Raw genomic sequence first — 23,787 nt, 5'->3', positions numbered from 1 at the left:
CTCTTGCATTTGTCTAAGGTCCTGTAAAATGCATGATATTCCAGCATTAGGAAAGGGATTTTCTGAAAGTTTCTACCATGAAAGCTGGTTTATTTTCAGATGGAGAAACTCTCTGCACTGCTACAAAAGGAGATGGGCCAGCTCTAGTTCCTATTACCTAGAGATTCTGGCTTCTCCAGGACCAGAGGCCAACTCACTCTGGGCACAGGTTCCTCTTCAAAAACAGATACAAGTGTGTCATGAAAATGACATGTCACCTGGAACTCCCTGGCCCAGGTCCACCACTCCCTGAAAGGACCATGTGGTCAGTGGCTCAAGGGGCAGCTGTCTTGGCAGTGATTCCTTCTCTGCAGGAGCAATATTTAATAGAAATCACAGCTACTTAAGGACAGGCTAAAACTGTGTGAAAAAAAGGAAGACCTTAAAGCATTTGTTTCGTGGCTATTAAATGCCTCTTAGGAGCTGACTTTTAAGATGCAGAATCGCAGGTACTGACAGCACACTGTACCTTTGATCCAGCACAAAAAGCAGTGCTGAGCAGAATGATCCCTCTGAAAGCCTCTGTCAAGGAAAAGGAGAGTCTTTGGGAGGCAGCAAGGAAGCAAATATACATAAAAGAGTTGCTAATAATTTTGGAACTGGGATCATCCAAATGACAGCAGTGTAATACTATTTCAGCAGTCCCCAGGAATGACTAGCACAGATTTACTATCACACACGACTGACACAGTCTGCCGTTTCCTTACCAAACCTTTCATATCCTCAGTCTTTTGAAGCCTCCCAAGAGCCAGCTCAGGCCTGTTAACTATTCCATAGAAGAAATATAATTCCATGTATATTTGTGCTCACTGTATCTCTAGACACAAAGCTTGAAAAGGTAGGAAAAGATTGGTCCCTGAGCACAGTACTAAGCTGTAACCGAAGCTGGAGAATCTCCTCATCTTTTGACGACTACAGTTTCCTGCCTGATCCCTCCCTTTCTCTCAAATACACCCGCTGAACCCACCAACCATCACAAGAACATGGGCAGAACTGCAGCAGAACTAGCACCGAGCCACACAGCACAATTCCTTCCTTGGGACTGTTTCTGACTTATGCTCAAGCAGGACAAACTATCCCCCAACGCTACAACACAAAGCGCAGTTTCTACACCAGATCACCACAGTCAGCCATTTTTGGTTGAGGAAAACTATACTTCAGTGCAAAATTGCGATTTTAACCCCCTAATATATTTGATTTCTGTGAAAGATGAATTTTTTACTTAAAGTAAATTTGTGTTATCCTTTACAATACAGTAAAACACGAATTTGGAATAAGGAAAAGACCCCATTTTCCTATTAGCAATTCAGAGGGATGCTGAGATACAACATTCCTTCTCTTTCCGGGGAGAGACCTAAATACTAGAAATTTTGAAAATACGGCTAGGAAGACTCTCCTCCCTATGTGACATATCACAGCCTCTTAAACAGGGAAATGCTCGTAAGCCGGCACTGAAACAACAGCATTCCCTCTGCCAGCCTGGCGCTTTATCCTCTCGCACAACTCCTGACACCGCACAGGGCACAGACGGACCCACACACTGCAGAACTTGCTTCTGCAAATGCTCCGCTGACTGCTCTCATACAGTCCTTTTCCCTACCCTTGTTTTGGCTTATTTACTGCAAGCATTGTACTGACGAACAGGTAAACAGCACAAAAATAATGGCTATATGAACTATGCACATGACAAATAACCAAAAAATCTGAGGAAAGCATTTGAATGTTCCCCAGACTCTCCTTCTCCCTAACCTTTTGTTACCTTATTGATAGATCACACACTCCACAGACCAAGAATTCAAACAGCATGCTATTAAAATTTGTTAAATTAGTCTCCTTTTTCTCTATTTCTGTAGAAAAAAAGACAAGTTATTTTAAGGCTTACCTCAATTTTATGTTCTTTCAAATATTTTTGCAAGATGCCTTTTCCCCCCCCTAAAACCACAACCTGAAATAAGGCACCCTAAGAATTTACTCAGTAACTCCTAGCTCACTAGATTCTTCCACAAAGTCTGAAAAAGGGAATAACTTCCTTTACCAGAAGTTTTATACTAACTCGTTTGATAATGGGTTGAGGATGCTCAGCTGCAAACACTGATGAGCGTCTCCCAGCTCTGCTGTGATGGTGGTAACAGGAAAGGAGAGATGGGGTGCTTTTATCTTAGAATTACTACTACACCTAAATCCAGCAGCTACTTCCTGTTAGAACTTGGGATACTATGGGAAAATAAGTTGTTATGGCAGAAGCAGAGAGAGCAGGCGGTGTGTGAGGTACACAGGACTGAGGGCCCATCTGAAGTCACAGTGTGGGTTTCACGTGTGAAGATTTACCCCATAGTGGATATGTCATTTGTGGAAGATGGGTCATCATGGCTCTTAGCTGGGAATTATACTTTGGCTCAGGACAGCCAAAGAAGTGCCCCACAGCCAATGGAGTGAGGGCAGAGCACAGTGATGGCCAGATGGAAGCAGCAAAGGGCCTTTGCCACCATGACGGGCCAAGCTCTGCTCTCAGCCACTTCCCTAAATTGTTGCTGAACATGGTGAAGGATTTCCGCTTGAGGCAAGACCTCAGGCACTTCCTCCAGCAGCGTCACTGGGATGCGGGAGGGCTCACAAGGCAGACACTTTTGAACGGGACACCTTGGGCAGCCCCCACCAATGCCCCTTGCCTGGGCTTGAGGACGGCCATGGAGCTGAGAGCCCTCCTCCTCCTGCCGCTCTGCTTCCCAGGTAAGAGAAGGGCTGGGCTTGCCTCGGGCTTCCCACGCACCCAGGGGGAGCGGGACACCCTTCCCCACCTCCCGCTGCCCGGGGAGCTCCACACTGGGTGGGAATCCGACCACAGACAGACACTGCAGGGATGGGGAGGGAAGGGGCCGCCCCAGCTGCCACCATAACACATCTGGCTTCTCCAGGCTCCCAGGACAAACCACCCTGGGAGCACACAGCTGCGGTCTCCGGAGCAGCCCCAGCGCCTCCCCCAGTCGCCATTTCCCGTCACACTGCCTGGCCCTGCTCTGCTGCTCCCATTGCAGCCCTGGGTCAGGACAGAGTTGCCCGGGGGCACGCGCCTGCCTCCCCTGCTGTCCCAGCAGAGAGCACAAGGCTTTCCACATGTGGTACCAGGTTGGAGAACCAAGGCAGCCCTGCACCCAGCACAGCCTCGCACCCTGGGTCGCTGGGCATCCTCCGAGGATGCCGCATGGAGGAGCTGCAGGTGGCTGGAGGCAAGCTCAAGCCCAGCCACAGAATGAGCATTTCATCCCCAGGGAACACACTGCCCTTGCTCCTTCCCTCTGCCCTGTCCCCAAACCCTGGACAGACGGCCACTCGGCTCCTGAGGGGCGGCTGAGCCCCACCACTGCCATGCCACGCGTCGGGTGGGGCTGGTCTCCATTCTCCCTGTGGCAAGGGGCAGTAACAACGGGCTGGGCTGCTGGGGCAGCTCCAAACGCTGAGCCATGCACGGCTCCATTTAGGCTTGAAGGTCCAACGCCTCTAGCGTTCGCAGGTCTGTGGGTTTTAAACCAAAGATACTGGGGTTTAAATCACAGGGGTGGTCCCAGCTCAAATCTCAGCACTGCCCACCAGAAACCAACCTCCCCATTTCCAAGCAGTGGACTTTAGCAGGGGAAATGGATCTCGGGTTTCAGAGTTCCTCCAGACACAAGTGCCCCTGGACGAAGGTCGGAGGCAGTTTCTGTGTGTCCGTCGGGAGGCTGTGGGCAGCCCTGCATCAGCTCCCCTCTCCCTCACCACATCTGGCATTTACAGCTCTCCAAGCCCAACCACCTGATGCCGAGGAGAGACAAACAGAAGGAAGCACTCTGTCTATCCAGTGTCCTTACACAGCACGGACTGACTCCCAGCAGCAGAAAGCCTGGTGCCGCGTGAGAGATGGACAATGTGAGCCCTTAGCGGAAACAACCAAGCCAGCACGATACCCATACACAAACACGGCCACAAAGGGAAAAGTTACGATACTGGATGACAGCCAGCATAGAACTGTGTCCATCACCATGACCAACCTCCAGGCAGAGGACTCAGGCACATACTCCTGTGCTTACCTTTCTGACAGTTCCCAATATATTCCCCTAAGGACGATCTCACTGATTGTTTTCAAGGGTGAGTACCTTTCTCCCCACACAAACTCAACACTTGTCAGAAAGCAACATCACTCCTTCCCACGCTCCCTCCCCCCTCTCCCTCACAGGCGAGCGGCTTCCGCTGACCCCCAGAGCCCCCCACCCTCCCCAGCCTCGCTCACCGCCTGCCCCGCTCACACAGGCACGGTGTGACGGAGCCCCACAGACCCCGCTGGCCCTGCAGGCTCTCGCCTCCCTCTTCTCCTGCCCGACCTCAGCCCTGCGCTGATGGACACGCCGTCCGTCACGAAGTTGCCCAGGGCAGAGTCTGGCCCAGGTGCCCACCTCAGGCCGCGGCTGGATGCCCGGGTGCCCACTGCTGGCGGGTCAGTGACCACATGTGCTGTTTCGCAGAGCTGCACACGTGGGAGCGGGACACTCTCTCTGTGCAGTGCCCCTACAGCACCCTGGGGCACAGCACGGGGACAAAAGTCTGGTGTGGAAGAGAAGGTCAGACTGAGTGTAAAGTCGTGGTGAGCACAGGTTACCCTTCGACAAGGAATGCACAGTGATCTGCACTGTCCGTCTGGCTCACGTGTGCTCTCGGGGAATCTGCCACCAGATGGGCCTCGCTCTCCTCCATTTCCCTCTCCCTCTGTCCCTTCCTCTCCCTCTGCCCAAGCAATCACCACCTTTCTCCCAGCTCCTCACTCAACGCTGCTGGGTAAAGCCTTGAAGCAGCAAACGGCACCCAGCTGCCAGGGAGAACCTGCCACTCGCTGAGGGGTGGCTGAACCCCACCACTGCCATCCCGGGGTGGGGAGGGGCTGGTCTCCATTCTCCCTGTGGCAAGGGGCAGTAACAACGGGCTGGGCTGCTGGGGCAGCTCCAAACGCTGAGCCATGCACGGCTCCATTTAGGCGTGAAGGTCCAACGCCTCTAGCATTCGCAGGTCTGTGGGTTTTAAACCAAAGATACTGGGGTTTAAATCACAGGGGTGGTCCCAGCTCAAATCTCAGCACTGCCCACCAGAAACCAACCTCCCCATTTCCAAGCAGGGGAATTTAGCAGGGGAAATGGATCTCGGGTTTCAGAGCGCCTCCAGACACAAGTGCCCCTGGACGAAGGTCGGAGGCAGTTTCTGTGTGTCCGTCGGGAGGCTGTGGGCAGCCCTGCATCAGCTCCTCTCTCCCTCACCACATCTGGCATTTACAGGTCTCCAAGCCCAACCACCTGATGCCGAGGAGAGACAAACAGAAGGAAGCACTCTGTCTATCCGGTGTCCTTACACAGCACGGACTGACTCCCAGCAGCAGAAAGCCTGGTGCCGCGTGAGAGATGGACAATGTGAGCTCTTAGCAGAAACAACCAAGCCAGCACGATACCCATACACAAACACGGCCACAAAGGGAAAAGTTACGATACTGGATGACAGCCAGCATAGAACTGTGTCCATCACCATGACCAACCTCCAGGCAGAGGACTCAGGCACATACTCCTGTGCTTACCGTTACGACAGTTCCTGGTATATTCCCCTGAGGACGATCTCACTGATTGTTTTCAAGGGTGAGTACCTTTCTCCCCACACAAACTCAACACTTGTCAGAAAGCAACATCACTCCTTCCCACGCTCCCTCCCCCCTCTCTCTTACAAGCGAGCAGCTTCCCCTGACCCCCACAGCCCCCCACTCTCCCCAGCCTCGCTCACCGCCTGCCCCGCTCACACAGGCACGGTGTGACGGAGCCCCACAGACCCCGCTGGCCCTGCAGGCTCTCGCCTCCCTCTTCTCCTGCCCGACCTCAGCCCTGCGCTGATGGACACGCCGTCCGTCAGGGAATTGCCCAGGGCAGAGTCTGGCCCAGGTGCCCACCTCAGGCCGCGGCTGGATGCCCAGGTGCCCACCACTGGCGGGTCAGTGACCACATGTGCTGTTTCGCAGAGCTGCACACGTGGGAGCAGGACACTCTCTCTGTGCAGTGCCCCTACAGTGGCCTGGCGTACGGCATGGGGACGAAAGTCTGGTGTCGAAGAGAAGGTCAGACTGCGTGTAAAACTGTGGCAAGATCAGATTACCCTTCAACACGGCATAACAGCCAAGCTCTGGAAGACAGAACAGTGATCCAGGATGACACCCAGAAAAGGACTGTCAACATTACCATGCAGAAGCTGCAGGCCCAGGACAGCGGCATGTACTGGTGTGCATTATATAGAGGTCCTGAACTCATCCGGATAATGGACTTCCAGCTCTCTGTGTCCAAGAGTGAGTACCTACTGGCAGACAAGCCTGCCCGTTGGCAGCGTTCAGCCTCACCACCCTGCTGCTTCTCCCTCCTGGCCTGCGCCACTGCAGCGAGGAGCCCAGCGCTGCCGCCACACAGCTGATGTCTCCCTCTCTGTCTCTCTGTCGGACACACGGGCGGCTGCCCCTTGGGCCTGTGGAGCCAAAGCTCTGGCCTGGCCCTTCAGGCTCTGTCTGCTCCCAGCTGCTCCCACGAGCTCCCACAAATGGGGCCGCTCTTCACAACTGCTTCCCACAGGGCTCAGCCAGGGGCTCCAGGAGCAGCTCCCCCAGCTCTGCGCTTGCCTGGCCCACGCTGGGCACCGCTGGAGACCTCCCCCACTGCAGGCATTGCTCTTGCTCTGGCCCCGCAGCTGCCAGCCCTCCCTCGTCATGGACTCCCAGGCCCCACGGGCTGAGCCCCCATGAGCATGCGGTCCCTGGGGGAACCAAAGCAAGGGGACAGGACACCAGCCAATTTGTGGCTCAACTCTGCACGAGTAACCTGGCTCCTGTCCCCTTCTGCTCCTCATGTCCTGCAAGCAATTCTCATAGCCGAGTCCTTCACAGACAATGCTCTCTGCTTACTTCTCATAAGCCTCTGTCTGCTTAAGCACAGAGCTGTTAAATAGTTCAGTGCTACCTGAAGACCTCTGCCATAGAGCAGAGCTGCTTGCACTTACAGCACTTCCTTCGGGCACGTGTTGGGGGGGTACACACAAAGCGGGGCTCCTGCTCAGCTCCTTGCCCCTCCCTCCCACCTTTTGATCCTTATTTTGCTTTGCCGGCTGACAGCAAGTCGCGATGACACAGGTTACAGCCTGGGCAGTTTGGCTGTGCTGGGCATTGTGGCAGGAGTGCGTTTATAGCCCCATCTTCCCAGGGCCAGGGAAGTTTAGCTGGTAAATGCAAAGCAGCCCAGTAGTGATTATTCTTCTCTTCCTGTTTGTGATTGCAGCGTCGGCTGGAACACCTTTCTCAGGTACTGCAAGCACAAGTCTAACAACCCCTGCTGGCCACTCCCCACCCCCATTGTAAGGCCTAAAGAAGTCTCTGAGCTTGAACACAGACAGGAGTTGTTAACGTCTCGTGTTGTTTCCCCTGTACTTAAAATCCCTTCAGTCGTGCCTGCAGAGACATTGCTGTCAATACGCCTCCTCAGCAGCTGCACACCTGACTGGCCATTCTGTTTTGCTTTGTCTCCTGTCACTGACACAGGTCGGTCCTTTCTCTGAAAGTATTCTACTTGCAGGTGAAGCACCAACCTCCTTGTCTTCCATTTCTCCAATGAGTCCCTCTAACTCCACTGAAAGAACTATCAGTATTGAGGAAGAAATGAAACAACACAGGTGAGCTGTACCTTGCTGACAGGTGAACGGGGCAGCACGAGCCAGCCTGAACACTCGAGGGTAGAAAAGAGCAGGTTCTGTCCGCTCCTCCCCCAGGTGACAGAAGACTCATTTTATCAACAATCGAGTAAGAGGGAATTGGCTAATCTGATTTATCTCACAGTTGCAAAGAAGCTGTGATGGTACGGGGCAAAGAGAAAACATTTCTCTAACTAGAAAGCAGCAAGCAGAAAACAACAGAAAAACTAGGAGTTCACCACACGTGGCAAAAGAAATGCACACGGCTGCAGAGATCCTGCCCCAGAAATACCACCAGATGGAGGATTTGGCTGGCTATCTCTGTACCTCCTCCAAAGATGAAAACAAAGGAGAAATAACAAAACAAACATTTTGAAATGTAACAAATTCAAAGCGGCAAAAAGAAAAGTCTCTTGGGCCTTACTGGGAACGTAGGCCTCTGAACGAGGGGGATGCGGAGCTCTTTTACTTTACTTACGGCATAGCTAATAGGTTCTTCCATCCTCCTCGCATCAGCACACATCTTACACTGTCTGTAAAAATCTCCGCGCTCCTTCCCTTTCACCGTCTTCTTCACTCACATAAACTGCTAAATTTGCTCCTTTCAGGAGTTTTCTATGTGGGCAAGATAATCTCAAAAGCAATCTGCAGTATCCGAACTCCCCATGGTTTGGAGAGCTCAGTCTTCCATCGTGCTAAACAGACATCTGTAGAACGATGCTCGGGACAGATTTACCTTCCTTTCTAAACTCATTGGGAGTCTTCCTTAAATACTAATTCCTGATGGATTGCCCTTATGCATGAAGAACGGTCACGTTCCACAAAATCCTTACCCTCCTTGGGGAACCCCTCCATCTCTCTGGATCGATTCTGCTGTCCTTGTGGGGTTTTTAATTTGTTTTGGTATATTTCTTTCCTTTTTTTTTTCTAGGTTGCAGACCATCCTTTGGCTTGTCCTTGGTATCGTGACCAGCAAGATCCTGGCAATAGTGATCCTAGTGCTCCTCACGAGAAGGATGAAGAGGACCTCCACAGTGAAAGCATCTAGATGAGAGTAAGCAGCAAAATCACAGTGCAAAACAACAAGTCCTCTCCAGAACAGCAACCACCTGCCTGGTGGGGATGCAAGTCATGTGGGCTTTTAGCCAAAACCAGAGAAAGTTGCTTCTCACCAAAGCTTTTCCACTGGGGCAAGCTCCTATAACTGAATCCCGTTCAGAGAAGCAACGAAGTATAGTTAGGAAGGACAGAGACACCAGCAGACACACTGAGACACTGCCGTTGAGCACAGGGATAAGAAAAGGGCGAGGAAGAGAGGGGTGAAGAGGCTTGGGGAAAAAAATGTGCTATATAGAGACAGGTTCCCCTCTTTTTCCCCATGTCTCTTGAATTCCTCAAAAGCAGCTCCTCCCACTACCCCACTCTTGGCTGCTAGGGCTGACGCATCACACTGCTTTATACCCTGAGGCAGTTTAAATCCCACATGGTCTAAAGCACGCATGAATTAACTTCTCTCCCTCTGTTGCCCAGCACCAACCACTCTGGTGGGAATTTCCCTCCTGATATTACTCAGAAGGAAACATTTTGCTTAAGAGAAGAAACCTCTCCCACAGCCTAAATACCTCCAAACACATAAAGGCTCCTTTTCAGCAGGTTCAGAGGGCAGTTTGTACGACCGGTCAATCTGTCCCCGGTTCCTGGCAGCCCCTGTAATTCTGCAAGGTGCAGTAAGCGTTCGCCCCCACCAGAAAACATCAGCCTTCTTTTCCCACTGCTGGACTCAACTATGAACACTTCCCAGCCAACAGACATTTCATGAAAGACTTTTCCCTCTACCCGTCCAGGGCAGGAGATACCAGGAGAGGAGAAAGTTCTGAGAAGAGCTCACGTGACACCCTGTGCTAAAAGCACCTCTATGCCCCAGGTCGAAGAAGTCTCTTCCTTCCAGCCAGCCAGGGCACAAGCTACCACCCACTGCCACCCTGCCAGCCTCACCTGAGGCCAGCCCTTAAATATCTTCCTCCTTGTCACACAGCAAAGTCAAAAGGGACTTTGAGGGAGGGGAAAACACAGCTTGCTTCAATTATTGCTCTCTTTCCTCCTCCTCCTTCTACTCTTCCCATCTCCAGCCCAGCCAGCAGCCTCACCTCCTCCTCTCCTTTTGACCAGCAGAGGAGGGAGGCAGACGGGGAGGAGCCCATGGGCAGCATCTGCTGCTGGGAGCTGCCCTCGCAGCCTGCCCGGGCTCTGCCACCAGCACCCCCCTGTTGCCAGGTCCCACCTGGGAGCAGCCGCGCTACTGCCACAGAGCAGGGTCTCACCCCGGAGCACCCACACTTCCCACAGAGCTCTGCAAACCCTCTCGCCTTCCCCATGGGCCCCTGCACCAGGGCTCTGCGAGGCTGCCCCATGGCAAATAAAATGTGCAAAACCAAACGGTTCTGGTCTGGTTTCTGCAGCTGGGCACTCAGGGGAAGGCACCCCGAGGGCTCTGTGCACAGCAAAGCACAGGGCACGAGGGAAATGGCTGTGGGGGTGGAGGTGGGGGATCCCAAACGACACGGGAGGGTTCATGCAGACACAGCCCTGGACGCATTACCACCCTGGCTTTCAGGAGACTTTCCAGCAAGGGCCTGGGCAGAGGACACCGTGGGAGCCCAGAGAGAAGGGCTTGGCCAGGGCAAAGGACCTACTCCATCTCCCACAACTCAGGACAGCCCGAGGAGTGCCCCACGGCCACCGGAGTGAGGGCAGAGCATGGCAATGGCCAGGCGAGAGCAGCAAAGGGCCTTTGCCATCAAGACAAGCCAAGCTCTGCTCTCAGCCACTTCCCCAAACGCTTTAAGAAATTATCTTAATATCAGTCCTGTAACAAAACATGGTGAAGGATTTCCGCTTGAGGCAAGACCTCAGGCACTTCCTCCAGCAGCGTCACTGGGATGCGGGAGGGCTCACAAGGCAGACACTTTTGAACAGAACACCTTGGGCAGCCCCCACCAATGCCCCTTGCCTGGGCTTGAGGACGGCCATGGAGCTGAGAGCCCTCCTCCTGCTGCCGCTCTGCTTCCCAGGTAAGAGAAGGGCTGGGCTTGCCTCGGGCTTCCCACGCACCCAGGGGGAGCGGGACACCCTTCCCCACCTCCCGCTGCCCGGGGAACTCCACACTGGGGGAGAATCCGACCATGGACAGACACTGCAGGGATGGGGAGGGAAGGGGCCGCCCCAGCTGCCACCATAACACATCTGGCTTCTCCAGGCTCCCAGGACAAACCACCCTGGGAGCACACAGCTGCGGTCTCCGGAGCAGCCCCAGCGCCTCCCCCAGTCGCCATTTCCCGTCACACTGCCTGGCCCTGCTCGGCTGCTCCCATTGCAGCCCTGGGTCAGGACAGAGTTGCTCGGGGGCACGCGCCTGCCTCCCCTGCTGTCCCAGCAGAGAGCACAAGGCTTTCCGCATGTGGTACCAGCTTGGAGAACCGAGGCAGCCCTGCACCCAGCACAGCCTCGCACCCTGGGTCGCTGGGCATCCTCCAAGGATGCCGCATGGAGGAGCTGCAGGTGGCTGGAGGCAAGCTCAAGCCCAGCCACAGAATGAGCATTTCATCCCCCAGAAACAAACTGCCCTTGCTCCTTCCCTCTGCCCTGTCCCCAAACCCCGGACAGACGGCCACATGGCTCCTGAGGGGCGGCTGAGCCCCACCACTGCCATGCTACGCATCGGGTGGGGCTGGTCTCCATTCTCCCTGTGGCAAGGGGCAGTAACAACGGGCTGGGCTGCTGGGGCAGCTCCAAACGCTGAGCCACGCATGGGTCCATTTAGGCTTGAAGGTCCAACGCCTCTAGCATTCGCAGGTCTGTAGGTTTTAAACCAAAGATATTGGGGTTTAAATCACAGGGGTGGTCCCAGCTCAAATCTCAGCACTGCCCACCAGAAACCAACCTCCCCATTTCCAAGCAGGGGAATTTAGCAGGGGAAATGGATCTCGGGTTTCAGAGTGCCTCCAGACACAAGTGCCCCTGGACGAAGGTCGGAGGCAGTTTCTGTGTGTCCGTCGGGAGGCTGTGGGCAGCCCTGCATCAGCTCCCCTCTCCCTCACCACATCTGGCATTTACAGCTCTCCAAGCCCAACCACCTGATGCCGAGGAGAGACAAGCAGAAGGAAGCACTCTGTCTATCCGGTGTCCTTACACAGCACGGACTGACTCCCAGCAGCAGAAAGCCTGGTGCCGCGTGAGAGATGGACAATGTGAGCTCTTAGCAGAAACAACCAAGCCAGCACGATACCCATACACAAACAAGGCCACAAAGGGAAAAGTTACGATACTGGATGACCGCCAGCATAAAACTGTGTCCATCACCATGACCAACCTCCAGGCAGAGGACTCAGGCACATACTCCTGTGCTTACCGTTCTGACAGTTCCCAATATATTCCCCTAAGGACGATCTCACTGATTGTTTTCAAGGGTGAGTACCTTTCTCCCCACACAAACTCAACACTTGTCAGAAAGCAACTTCACTCCTTCCCACGCTCCCTCCCCCCTCTCCCTCACAGGCGAGTGGCTTCCCATGACCCTCACAGCCCCCCACTCTCCCCAGCCTCGCTCACCGCCTGCCCCGCTCACACAGGCACGGTGTGATGGAGCCCCACAGACCCCGCTGGCCCTGCAGGCTCTCACCTCCCTCTTCTCCTGCCCGACCTCAGCCCTGCGCTGATGGACACGCCGTCCGTCACGAAGTTGCCCAGGGCAGAGTCAGGCCCAGGTGCCCACCTCAGGCCGCGGCTGGATGCCCGGGTGCCCACTGCTGGCGGGTCAGTGACCACATGTGCTGTTTCGCAGAGCTGCACACGTGGGAGCGGGACACTCTCTCTGTGCAGTGCCCCTACAGCACCCTGGGGCACAGCACGGGGACAAAAGTCTGGTGTGGAAGAGAAGGTCAGACTGAGTGTAAAGTCGTGGTGAGCACAGGTTACCCTTCGACACGGAATGCACAGTGATCTGCACTGTCCGTCTGGCTCACGTGTGCTCTCGGGGAATCTGCCACCAGATGGGCCTCACTCTCCTCCATTTCCCTCTCCCTCTGTCCCTTCCTCTCCCTCTGCCCAAGCAATCACCACCTTTCTCCCAGCTCCTCACTCAATGCTGCTGGGTAAAGCCTTGAAGCAGCAAACGGCACCCAGCTGACAGGGAGAACCCGCCACTCGCTGAGGGGTGGCTGAACCCCACCACTGCCATCCCGGGGTGGGGAGGGGCTGGTCTCCATTCTCCCTGTGGCAAGGGGCAGTAACAATGGGCTGGGCTGCTGGGGCAGCTCCAAACGCTGAGCCATGCTGTTGCGTGAAACGGGGCCAAGCGGTTTTGGCAGAAGATAAACCCCCTTGCGTTCTAACACTCCTCACCGAGGTGGGAGTCTAGGTGCGGCTAGGTTTAAATTCTGAGTGATGCCCAATTCAGCACTATCAGTCCAATCGCGTTTAATATGTATTAAACTATTACGATTTGGATACACTAATAGTGGACTGCACCTTCAGTCTAGTCGTGCTCCTGAACTAGCACGGCCTCTCTCAAGTTTTGGTCGCGTTCAGTGAGAAAGCGAAACGGCTAGCTACTTAAACAGTGCAGTTTATTTAAACAACAGATATACAGGTTCTTTTGGATTGCCGGTGATAAATACACTGTCTGCAAAGCACGTGCAAATAAAGATATTGCTAAGTATACAAACGCGCGACAAAATTATAAACGATACAGCCTGGCTATAAATGTAGGGTAGAGATTCTCTAGAGAAATTTCTAAGTGTCCGAGAAAGCGCTCGGTGTAATCGAAGTCTTACCCAAAGGCGTCCCTATGGGGGGGAAGAGAGGCTCAGCCCGTCGACTGATCCCGGAAATCAGCGGTGGAATTCTTCGCGATGGTGTCTTCCCTGACATCCCCTCTCTCTTGGGCTATTTTTATATTATTTTTTTATCTTCAAAGTGGAGTTTGAGTGACTTTAGTCATACGTACTTTTATTATGATTAATGTATTCAAGGAGGAGTGTTCACACCTCGGGGGCGGATAGCCTCCGGGATGGAGGTGTGTTTTGGTACATTGTGGTGAGCAAAGTTCGCACAAAAGGACAGGATCTCATCAACATTTGATGAAATGTTGGCTCGGGTAGCGTGTAGGCCGCTTATCAGTTCCGTAGTACCATCTCGTCCCCATATCTGCTATTCGTCACAAGGGAAGGCCACGGAACAAGCGTGTTCCGTTCCATCCCTCGTGTAGTTTCGCAAACAACCTTGTACAGGGAATCACAGATGTTGCATTCTTCATGTGCTAGCTGCGGCTGTATTCTACCTCAGAAGCCTCTTGATTTTATGACTTTCCTTAATGTGTGAACAATGCTGTATTTTTGTATTCTTGGCCAATTTAGTAATTATTCCACACAAGCACGGCTCCATTTAGGCGTGAAGGTCCAACGCCTCTAGCATTCGCAGGTCTGTGGGTTTTAAACCAAAGATACTGGGGTTTGAATCACAGGCGTGGTCCCAGCTCAAATCTCAGCACTGCCCACCAGAAACCAACCTCCCCATTTCTAAGCAGGGGAATTTAGCAGGGGAAATGGATCTCGGGTTTCAGAGTGCCTCCAGACACAAGTGCCCCTGGACGAAAGTCGGAGGCAGTTTCTGTGTGTCCGTTGGGAGGCTGTGGGCAGCCCTGCATCAGCTCCCCTCTCCCTCACCACATCTGGCATTTACAGGTCTCCAAGCCCAACCACCTGATGCCGAGGAGAGACAAGCAGAAGGAAGCACTCTGTCTATCCAGTGTCCTTACACAGCAGGGACTGACTCCCAGCAGCAGAAAGCCTGGTGCCGCACAAGAGATGGACAATGTGAGCTCTTAGCAGAAACAACCAAGCCAGCACGATACCCATACACAAACACGGCCACAAAGGGAAAAGTTACGATACTGGATGACGGCCTGTATAGAACTGTTTCCATCACCATGACCAACCTCCAGGCAGAGGACTCAGGCACATACTCCTGTGCTTACCATCACAACAGTTCCTGGTATATTCCCCTGAGGACGATCTCACTGATTGTTTTCAAGGGTGAGTACCTTTCTCCCCACACAAACTCAACACTTGTCAGAAAGCAACATCACTCCTTCCCACGCTCCCTCCCCCCTCTCCCTCACAGGCGAGTGGCTTCCCATGACCCCCACAGCCCCCCACTCTCCCCAGCCTCGCTCACCGCCTGCCCCGCTCACACAGGCACGGTGTGACGGAGCCCCACAGACCCCGCTGGCCCTGCAGGCTCTCGCCTCCCTCTTCTCCTGCCCGACCTCAGCCCTGTGCTGATGGACACGCCGTCCGTCACGGAGTTGCCCAGGGCAGAGTCAGGCCCAGGTGCCCACCTCAGGCCGCGGCTGGATGCCCGGGTGCCCACTGCTGGCGGGTCAGTGACCACATGTGCTGTTTCGCAGAGCTGCACACGTGGGAGCGGGACACTCTCTCTGTGCAGTGCCCCTACAGCACCCTGGGGCACAGCACGGGGACAAAAGTCTGGTGTGGAAGAGAAGGTCAGACTGAGTGTAAAGTCGTGGTGACCACAGGTTACCCTTCGACAAGGAATGCACAGTGATCTGCACTGTCCGTCTGGCTCACGTGTGCTCTCGGGGAATCTGCCACCAGATGGGCCTCGCTCTCCTCCATTTCCCTCTCCCTCTGTCCCTTCCTCTCCCTCTGCCCAAGCAATCACCACCTTTCTCCCAGCTCCTCACTCAATGCTGCTGGGTAAAGCCTTGAAGCAGCAAACGGCACCCAGCTGCCAAGGAGAACCTGCCACTCGCTGAGGGGTGGCTGAACCCCACCACTGCCATCCCGGGGTGGGGAGGGGCTGGTCTCCATTCTCCCTGTGGCAAGGGGCAGTAACAACGGGCAACGGGCTGGGCTGCTGGGGCAGCTCCAAACGCTGAGCCATGCACGGCTCCATTTAGGCTTGAAGGTCCAACGCCTCTAGCATTCGCATGTCTGTGGGTTTTAAACCAAAGATACTGGGGTTTAAATCACAGGGGTGGTCCCAGCTCAAATCTCAGCACTGCCCACCAGAAACCAACCTCCCCATTTCCAAGCAGGGGAATTTAGCAGGGGAAATGGATCTCGGGTTTCAGAGTGCCTCCAGACACAAGTGCCCCTGGACGAAGGTCGGAGGCAGTTTCTGTGTGTCCGTCGGGAGGCTGTGGACAGCCCTGCGTCAGCTCCCCTCTCCCTCACCACATCTGGCATTTACAGCTCTCCAAGCCCAACCACCTGATGCCGAGGAGAGACAAGCAGAAGGAAGCACTCTGTCTATCCGGTGTCCTTACACAGCACGGACTGACTCCCAGCAGCAGAAAGCCTGGTGCCGCGTGAGAGATGGACAATGTGAGCCCTTAGCGGAAACAACCAAGCCAGCACGATACCCATACACAAACAAGGCCACAAAGGGAAAAGTTACGATACTGGATGACGGCCTGTATAGAACTGTGTCCATCACCATGACCAACCTCCAGGCAGAGGACTCAGGCACATACTCCTGTGCTTACCATTCCGACAGTTACTGGTATATTCCCCTAAGGACGATCTCACTGATTGTTTTCAAGGGTGAGTACCTTTCTCCCCACACAAACTCAACACTTGTCAGAAAGCAACTTCACTCCTTCCCGCGCCCCATCCCCCCTCTCTCTTACAAGCGAGTACCTTCCCCTGTCCCCCACAGCCCCCCACCCTCCCCAGCCTCGCTCACCGCCTGCCCCGCTCACACAGGCACGGTGTGACGGAGCCCCACAGACCCCGCTGGCCCTGCAGGCTCTCGCCTCCCTCTTCTCCTGCCCGATCTCAGCCCTGCGCTGATGGACACGCCGTCCGTCAGGGAATTGCCCAGGGCAGAGTCTGGCCCAGGTGCCCACCTCAGGCCACGGCTGGATGCCCAGGTGCCCACCGCTGGCGGGTCAGTGACCACATGTGCTGTTTCGCAGAGCTGCACACGTGGGAGCAGGACACTCTCTCTGTGCAGTGCCCCTACAGTGGCCTGGCGTACGGCATGGGGACGAAAGTCTGGTGTCGAAGAGAAGGTCAGACTGCGTGTAAAACTGTGGCAAGATCAGATTACCCTTCAACACGGCATAACAGCCAAGCTCTGGAAGACAGAACAGTGATCCAGGATGACACCCAGAAAAGGACTGTCAACATTACCATGCAGAAGCTGCAGGCCCAGGACAGCGGCATGTACTGGTGTGCATTATATAGAGGTCCTGAACTCATCCGGATAATGGACTTCCAGCTCTCTGTGTCCAAGAGTGAGTACCTACTGGCAGACAAGCCTGCCCGTTGGCAGCGTTCAGCCTCACCACCCTGCTGCTTCTCCCTCCTGGCCTGCGCCACTGCAGCGAGGAGCCCAGCGCTGCCGCCACACAGCTGATGTCTCCCTCTCTGTCTCTCTGGCGGACACACGGGCGGCTGCCCCTTGGGCCTGTGGAGCCAAAGCTCTGGCCTGGCCCTTCAGGCTCTGTCTGCTCCCAGCTGCTCCCACGAGCTCCCACAAATGGGGCCGCTCTTCACAACTGCTTCCCACAGGGCTCAGCCAGGGGCTCCAGGAGCAGCTCCCCCAGCTCTGCGCTTGCCTGGCCCACGCTGGGCACCGCTGGAGACCTCCCACACTGCAGGCATTGCTCTTGCTCTGGGCCCGCAGCTGCCAGCCCTCCCTCGTCATGGACTCCCAGGCCCCACGGGCTGAGCCCCCATGAGCATGCGGTCCCTGGGGGAACCAAAGCAAGGGGACAGGACACCAGCCAATTTGTGGCTCAACTCTGCAAGAGTAACCTGGCTCCTGTCCCCTTCTGCTCCTCATGTCCTGCAAGCAATTCTCATAGCCGAGTCCTTCACAGACAATGCTCTCTGCTTACTTCTCATAAGCCTCTGTCTGCTTAAGCACAGAGCTGTTAAATAGTTCAGTGCTACCTGAAGACCTCTGCCATAGAGCAGAGCTGCTTGCACTTAGAGCACTTCCTTCGGGCACGTGTTGGGGGGGTACACACAAAGCAGGGCTCCTGCTCAGCTCCTTGCCCCTCCCTCCCACCTTTTGATCCTTACTTTGCTTTGCCGGCTGACAGCAAGTCGCGATGACACAGGTTACAGCCTGGGCAGTTTGGCTGTGCTGGGCAATGTGGCAGGAGTGCGTTTATAGCCCCATCTTCCCAGGGCCAGGGAAGTTTAGCTGGTAAATGCAAAGCAGCCCAGTAGTGATTATTCTTCTCTTCCTGTTTGTGATTGCAGCGTCGGCTGGAACACCTTTGTCAGGTACTGCAAGCACAAGTCTAACAACTCTTTCTGTCACCACCCCACCACCGAGGTAAGGCCTTAAAAAAGTCTCTAATTTGAACACAGACATGAGTTATTAGTGTCTCAGCCACAGTATGCCTCTCTTCCTGCGGTAGGCAGGCTTTCTGAAGGTTCCTGCTTACACAGGAATTCTATATGACAGGCGTCCTTAACAACGATGGCCTCTCCTCTTCCAGCTCCAACCCAGAGTGTAATTACAAAGGAGGAAATAGATGGATAAAGTCACGTCACAGCTTTCTGGAATGCAGATGCCTATCATCTTTTTTATCCATATCTTTTTGGGCTGCGCTCTTTGGAGCAACAGAGGCACAGAGATTCTTCCCCTGAGCCTTTTTGTCTTGACTTTGCTCACTCTTGTGCATGAATATTTAACAATTAAATAGACCTTGGCTGCTATTTTATCCTTCTATTTACCAGGTAGTTAAATGTAAAGGATTTTCTTCCCCTTTGGACATCTGCTGTCATCAACACTACAGCAGCACCTCAGAGTACAATCATACATCAGCTCCAGTGTGCCAGGTGCAGCAAAACCCAGGAGGAAAAGGCAGTACCTGCTGCAGAGGGCCTGGAATTGTACTCTGAACTTTGAGCAGTGGCTTGTTTTTAAAGTCTGGAGAATAGTTTAGGAAAAGCTCAGAAGGCACGGCCAGGCAGAAAAATCAAAATAGCATTGCTGCAGGAGAACCACCCCCTCCTTCCAAGTGCATGAAAGCTAGTGCATAAGAGCTATTCCTGTCCCTTTCTTTGGTCACTGTTTGGTAATGGGCTGCGCCATCATCATGCTGTGCTACCACCTAACACTGGTAACCCTTTTGCTCTCCTGGCTTCAGCTCAAATGTACACACCTTCAACATACTCCCTGGGGTCCTGAGCATCCTGTTCATCCTGGCACTTACCAGCTCGGTAACACTGTGCGTCAGGCAGCACAAGCAGCTGAAGAGAAGAGGTATGTGGAGACTGGTGATGCCTCATGTTCTAGTCTATACTAAACATCTGGCCATCACTTTTCCACTCCTGGCGACCTTATTCCCAACTCACAGAGCTCTGGAGAAGATAAGGCTGGTGTAGCTTGGGAAGTCTCAAGGCAGGTTTCTTGCTGTGATCTCCTCTCACAATAAATTAAACCATGTTCCTCTAGACTCTGCACAGGACACCTCCTACCATGTTAGAGGACAATTAAAGTGAGAGCAATGTGTTCACCAGATTCAGGGTAGAGGGGTCGCACTGTCACACCCATTGCTTCTGCCACTGCGCAGTCCCACAGCCTTCCCCGAAACTCCTGAAGCATAGGCAATGCCATGGGATTTCATGGACTTCTCTACTTCTAAAACCTCTGATTTTGGCTCATTCCAAAGGTAACAGACAAGCAGAGGACACCTATGACAAACCAGAGGACATAGCACAGGTAAGGAAAATGATAGATTTCCCATATGGTACATGAATCCCTTACCAATAGCCTGTGAGGAGCGGGCTGACCCATCTGATGAGGACCTTGGTGCTCATTTTTGGTTGTAAGCAGGAGGCAAAATGGTATTTAATGTCACCAGAGAGAGGAATGTTCCTATCTGGAGAGAGAGGGGAGTAATTAATGTAAGGAATCTCCAGCAGGAAAAAAACAATGGAGCAAATTCTAGTAATCTCTGAGAAATGTCTTTAAGACTAGAAACCAGGGTTAGACAATGAGGTTGTAACCCGTATCAAGGAGAGGTGATGAAGGAAAGAGTTTTCTGTTCTTTCAGCTCTGTCACGACCAAAGGTAAGTTTTTACATGCTTCTCTTTTCCCCCTGGGAAAACCTTGTCCTTTTGAAAACAGCTGTGGCCTGGCACTGAATCATGCTAAGAAGTATTTTCCCTTTCTTTTCATAGCTTGACAGTACTGAAAGAATGGAAAGTCCCAAGGATGACGGCGAAGACCTAAAATATGTTACCCTGAACTATAAATCCCGACTCAGTGATGAGGATCCTCTCTACTGTAATGTTGAACGAAGTCAGGCTCACAGGAAACCCGAAGATGAAAATGTAGAATATGCTATCATTGCACTCAAGCAGTTACCGACAAGTGAGAAAGGCTGAAGCACAGAATCCCCAAGTAATCCAGAAATGGGAGAAAAGAATAAGAAGTGGGAATGGGGAGCAGAAGATGTGTGGATGGACACTGGGGAAAGATCTAAGTTTTTGTTGCCGTGTGTATGTTGCCTGTACAATTAGAAGCCAGTAGAGAATTTTGCCACAATTGTGCAGATTCTCTCGGGTCAGACAGAGGTGCTGGGCAATTCTCAGGATCTCTTGTGCATCTGCTTTCTTCGGTCCCATTAAAATGCAGACTCTTTTGGAAAGGCAGGTGTGGAGGACTGACCTTTTGAAAAAGAGCAATATTTGTCTGGACATGAATAGGTTTGCTATTTCAGCTGTGTTCACTGATAGAAACTCTGTCCCACTCCTACAGGCTCAGCTACTATGGCCAAGCAAACTCATTCCAGTGCTGTAGGGATAAAACTCTAACCTTGCTGTGACCCGGTCCGTTTGCCATGTAATGGGTGGGGGATACGAGCACTGGATTATAAGAATAAGCAGAACCAGCATCTGCCAGGAGGCAAATAGCTTGAGGGTGTATTGCAACACAGTGATATGCTGCATTGCAAACTTTGCAAACTGAGGATTGTGCTGTATGAATCTGAGCACCAGAAGGCCTTGTAGCTACAAAACAACAATGGTGTATACAAGTAATATATACTCTTTTTGAAACTTAATGCAAATTCCCCTATAACCTAAATTTATCAGTCTGCTTAGGTAAGTAAAATAGTAAGAGGCTTTCAAACTAAAGCTAAATGTTGAGCTTTAGATCAAGAAATAGAGTGTGCACTCCGGAATTTGAGGGTAGGAGGGAATGAAGGTGATGACACTACTGAGTGCATGGGGTTGTGGGATGGATTCAATGTGGCCCCTGTGGATTACACTAGGGAAAGTCTCCAACGCTGTACCCTCTAGACAACTTATTCTTTCCAAGCTTGAAGACTGACTTGCTCTCAGGGTCATCCACAGCCACAGCATATTTATGCAGTCTTTGAGGCCTCTACATTGAAAATAAGAAGCTGAAATCAGAAGTTACAGGCATGGCTTCCCATGGGTAGCTTGTGCAGACTGCCCGGTCCTTTCACCACCTCCTAATCAAAGGCCATTACTTGGTTCAACAAAACTTTGTTCTGGCTGGTCTGCTGTCTTACACCATCTGTTCCCCAATAACACACAAACTGGCTGCTTAAACCAAGGTAGTGTGGAATCAAATAAGCAGGAAGAACCAAAACTGAGTATTTCTGTAGAAAGGAGGGAAGGGAACAACACTGGGACAGTTTTGAACAGAATTTGCCTTGCTGTGCTAACTGCAAGGATGAGCCCTGAGACAAGACATGAGGAAGGTCTGTACAGGCAGTAGCACACAGCAAGAAACTGGCAGCCTGCGCAAAGTAGTTGCAGGAATTATGACACAGACAAGAGAGGAAGAAGTATGAGCACAAGAGGGCTGTTCTCAACATCAGCTGATATAACAGAAGGACAGGATGTTAATTAGAGTGGATTATTTGTAGACGTAAATGTCCAAGTAAGTCAGACACACAATATATTTATGGATCCCCAGTGCAGCTCTGATGCAGGTTGGCAATTTCCGAGAGCTGCCCCAGGAACACTAAACTAGCTGGGACCTCATCAAACCCTGCTATCCTGAATAATGACAACATAAACTATCAAACATGTTTTTCCAATGCATTTAGTCTCTTGCCTTCATTGTTATAAGGCATCTTTGTATTGCTTCAGGAATCACTACCCAGCCAGTCTCAGATTAGTTCTGTTCTTTTGCAGCACTGTGCTGTAGTTTAAAAAGCTCTTCACAGCCTATTCACCAGTGCAGCTGGTTCTTTGTAAGTTCATTGGAAGACCAATACAAACCAGCATGCCTACTTCCAGCACTTTTTATTTTTTTTTATTTTTTCATCTAGCCTCCCTGCCCTGGGCAGGGACACCTCCCACTAGACCAGGTTGCTCCAAGCCCCGTCCAACCTCGCCTTGAACCCCTCCAGGGATGGGGCAGCCACAGCTTCTCTGGGCAACCTGGGCCAGGGGCTCACCACCCCCACAGCAAAGAATTTCTTCCAAACTTCTCATATAAATCTCCCCTCTTTCAGTTTAAAACTGTTCCCCCTCATCCCATGGCTCCCCTCCCTGCTCCAGAGTCCCTCCCTGGCTTTCCTGGAGCCCCTTTAGGGACTGGAAGGGGCTGGAAGGTCTCCCCGGAGCCTTCTCTTCTCCAGGCTGAACCCCCCCAGCTCTCTCAGCCTGTCCCCACAGCAGAGGGGCTCCAGCCCTCCCAGCAGCTCCGGGGCCTCCTCCGGCCCCGCTCCAACAGCTCCATGTCCTTCTGCTGTTGGTGCCCCAGCGCTGGAGGCAGCACTGCAGGGGGGTCTCACAGAGCAGAGCAGAGGGGCAGAATCCCCTCCCTCACCCTGCTGCCCACGCTGCTGGGGATGCAGCCCAGGCTGTGGGGGGTTTCTGGGCTGCCAGCGCACCTTACCAGCTCATGTAGAGCTTCTCATCCACCAGCACCCCCAAATCCTTCTCCTCGGGGCTGCTCTCCATCCCTTCATCCCCCAGCCTGGATTTGTGCTTGGGATTGCCTCGACCCACGTGCAGAACCTTGCTCTTGGCCTTGTTGAACTTCATGAGCTTCGCATGAGCCCACCTCTCCAGCCTGTCCAGGTCCCTCTGGATGGCATCCCTTCCCTCCAGTATGTCGACCATGCCACACGGCTTGGTGTCGCCAGCAAACTTGCAGAGGGTGCACTCAATGCCACTGTCCATGTCGCCAACAAAGATGTTAAACATAGAAAGTAAGCTTTTGTGGCTTCTTCTAAAGTCACAGGAGACCACAAATGCATGTGCCGTTTCACGGGAGAGCTTCCCAGGGCCTTGGAAAGAGATACCATTACTTCCTTCTCTCTGCTGGAAATACTCCAGATTACACATTTGCTGCCTTTATTTAGCAGTCATGTGGTGAGCGATATGAAATGAGTTTGCTGGGGCTCAGCTCAATTTCTCAAAAAGCCCAGAAACCCCTGCACTTTATTTGGCTGCACCAAGCTCTGCAGAAAGGTGCCAAATTAAAGGGGCCTGAACCACTCCCTATTCAAAAGCCAGTCACATCCAATAGGCTTATCTTGCTATGGCTGCAGCACGGAAGCTGATCTATTTTTTGAGATTTTCAGAGTTGACATGTTTAACTTGAAATGAAAGGAAGAAAAAAAAATGGTTCTGGAAATGGTTCATTCAGCCCAAGATTCCCCTAACTATTTGCTATTCATGCAGTCAGTTACACTGAGTCAAACAGTGGAAGAGTAACAGTAGAAAACAACTGAGTTCAGGAGAGACATTTTCAGGGAGACAGCTGCTTCTGATCAAAGAGAATCCAGATTCATGCTCACTGGAGCAAGAATGAACAAAAACTGCAATCACTAAGTCTCACAGAGAATTTTTTGATACTGCAAAGTACCATTTTCTTAAACACTAATTAGAGGAAAGAAAAAGAAGGCACATTTATGAATGCACAGACCTGCAGGTTAAGAAGCAGATAAGCACTCAAGTTGAGAATCAGGGGTTTATTGGTAT

At 52.7% G+C, this 23,787-nt stretch overlaps 1 protein-coding gene across 5 annotated transcripts; it reads left to right on the top strand.

The window, feature by feature from the left end:
• Positions 1–2,636: 2,636 nt before the first annotated feature.
• LOC134525651 (trem-like transcript 2 protein) lies at positions 2,637–21,997 on the top strand. 5 transcript variants are annotated; one of them, XM_063356698.1, is made up of 11 exons: positions 2,637–2,769; positions 3,814–4,164; positions 5,340–5,690; positions 11,886–12,236; positions 14,511–14,861; positions 16,044–16,394; positions 16,769–17,089; positions 18,066–18,141; positions 18,962–19,077; positions 19,487–19,536; positions 19,999–21,994. In XM_063356698.1, exons 1-11 carry the CDS (start codon positions 2,727–2,729, stop codon positions 20,203–20,205), a joined length of 2,568 nt encoding a protein of 855 aa, XP_063212768.1. In that variant the 5' UTR covers positions 2,637–2,726; the 3' UTR covers positions 20,206–21,994. The 5 variants fall into 5 exon arrangements, with proteins under 5 accessions (XP_063212768.1, XP_063212769.1, XP_063212770.1 ...); XM_063356699.1 differs by lacking the exon at positions 3,814–4,164; XM_063356700.1 differs by lacking the exon at positions 18,962–19,077 and having other exon boundaries at positions 19,999–20,053.
• The last annotated feature ends 1,790 nt before the right edge of the window (positions 21,998–23,787 follow it).

This window comes from Chroicocephalus ridibundus, chromosome 20 (assembly GCF_963924245.1).
Source record: "Chroicocephalus ridibundus chromosome 20, bChrRid1.1, whole genome shotgun sequence".
Lineage (NCBI taxonomy): Eukaryota > Metazoa > Chordata > Aves > Charadriiformes > Laridae > Chroicocephalus > Chroicocephalus ridibundus.
Note: the sequence above shows the minus strand (reverse complement) of the source record. Positions and strands in the feature narration are given on the sequence as shown.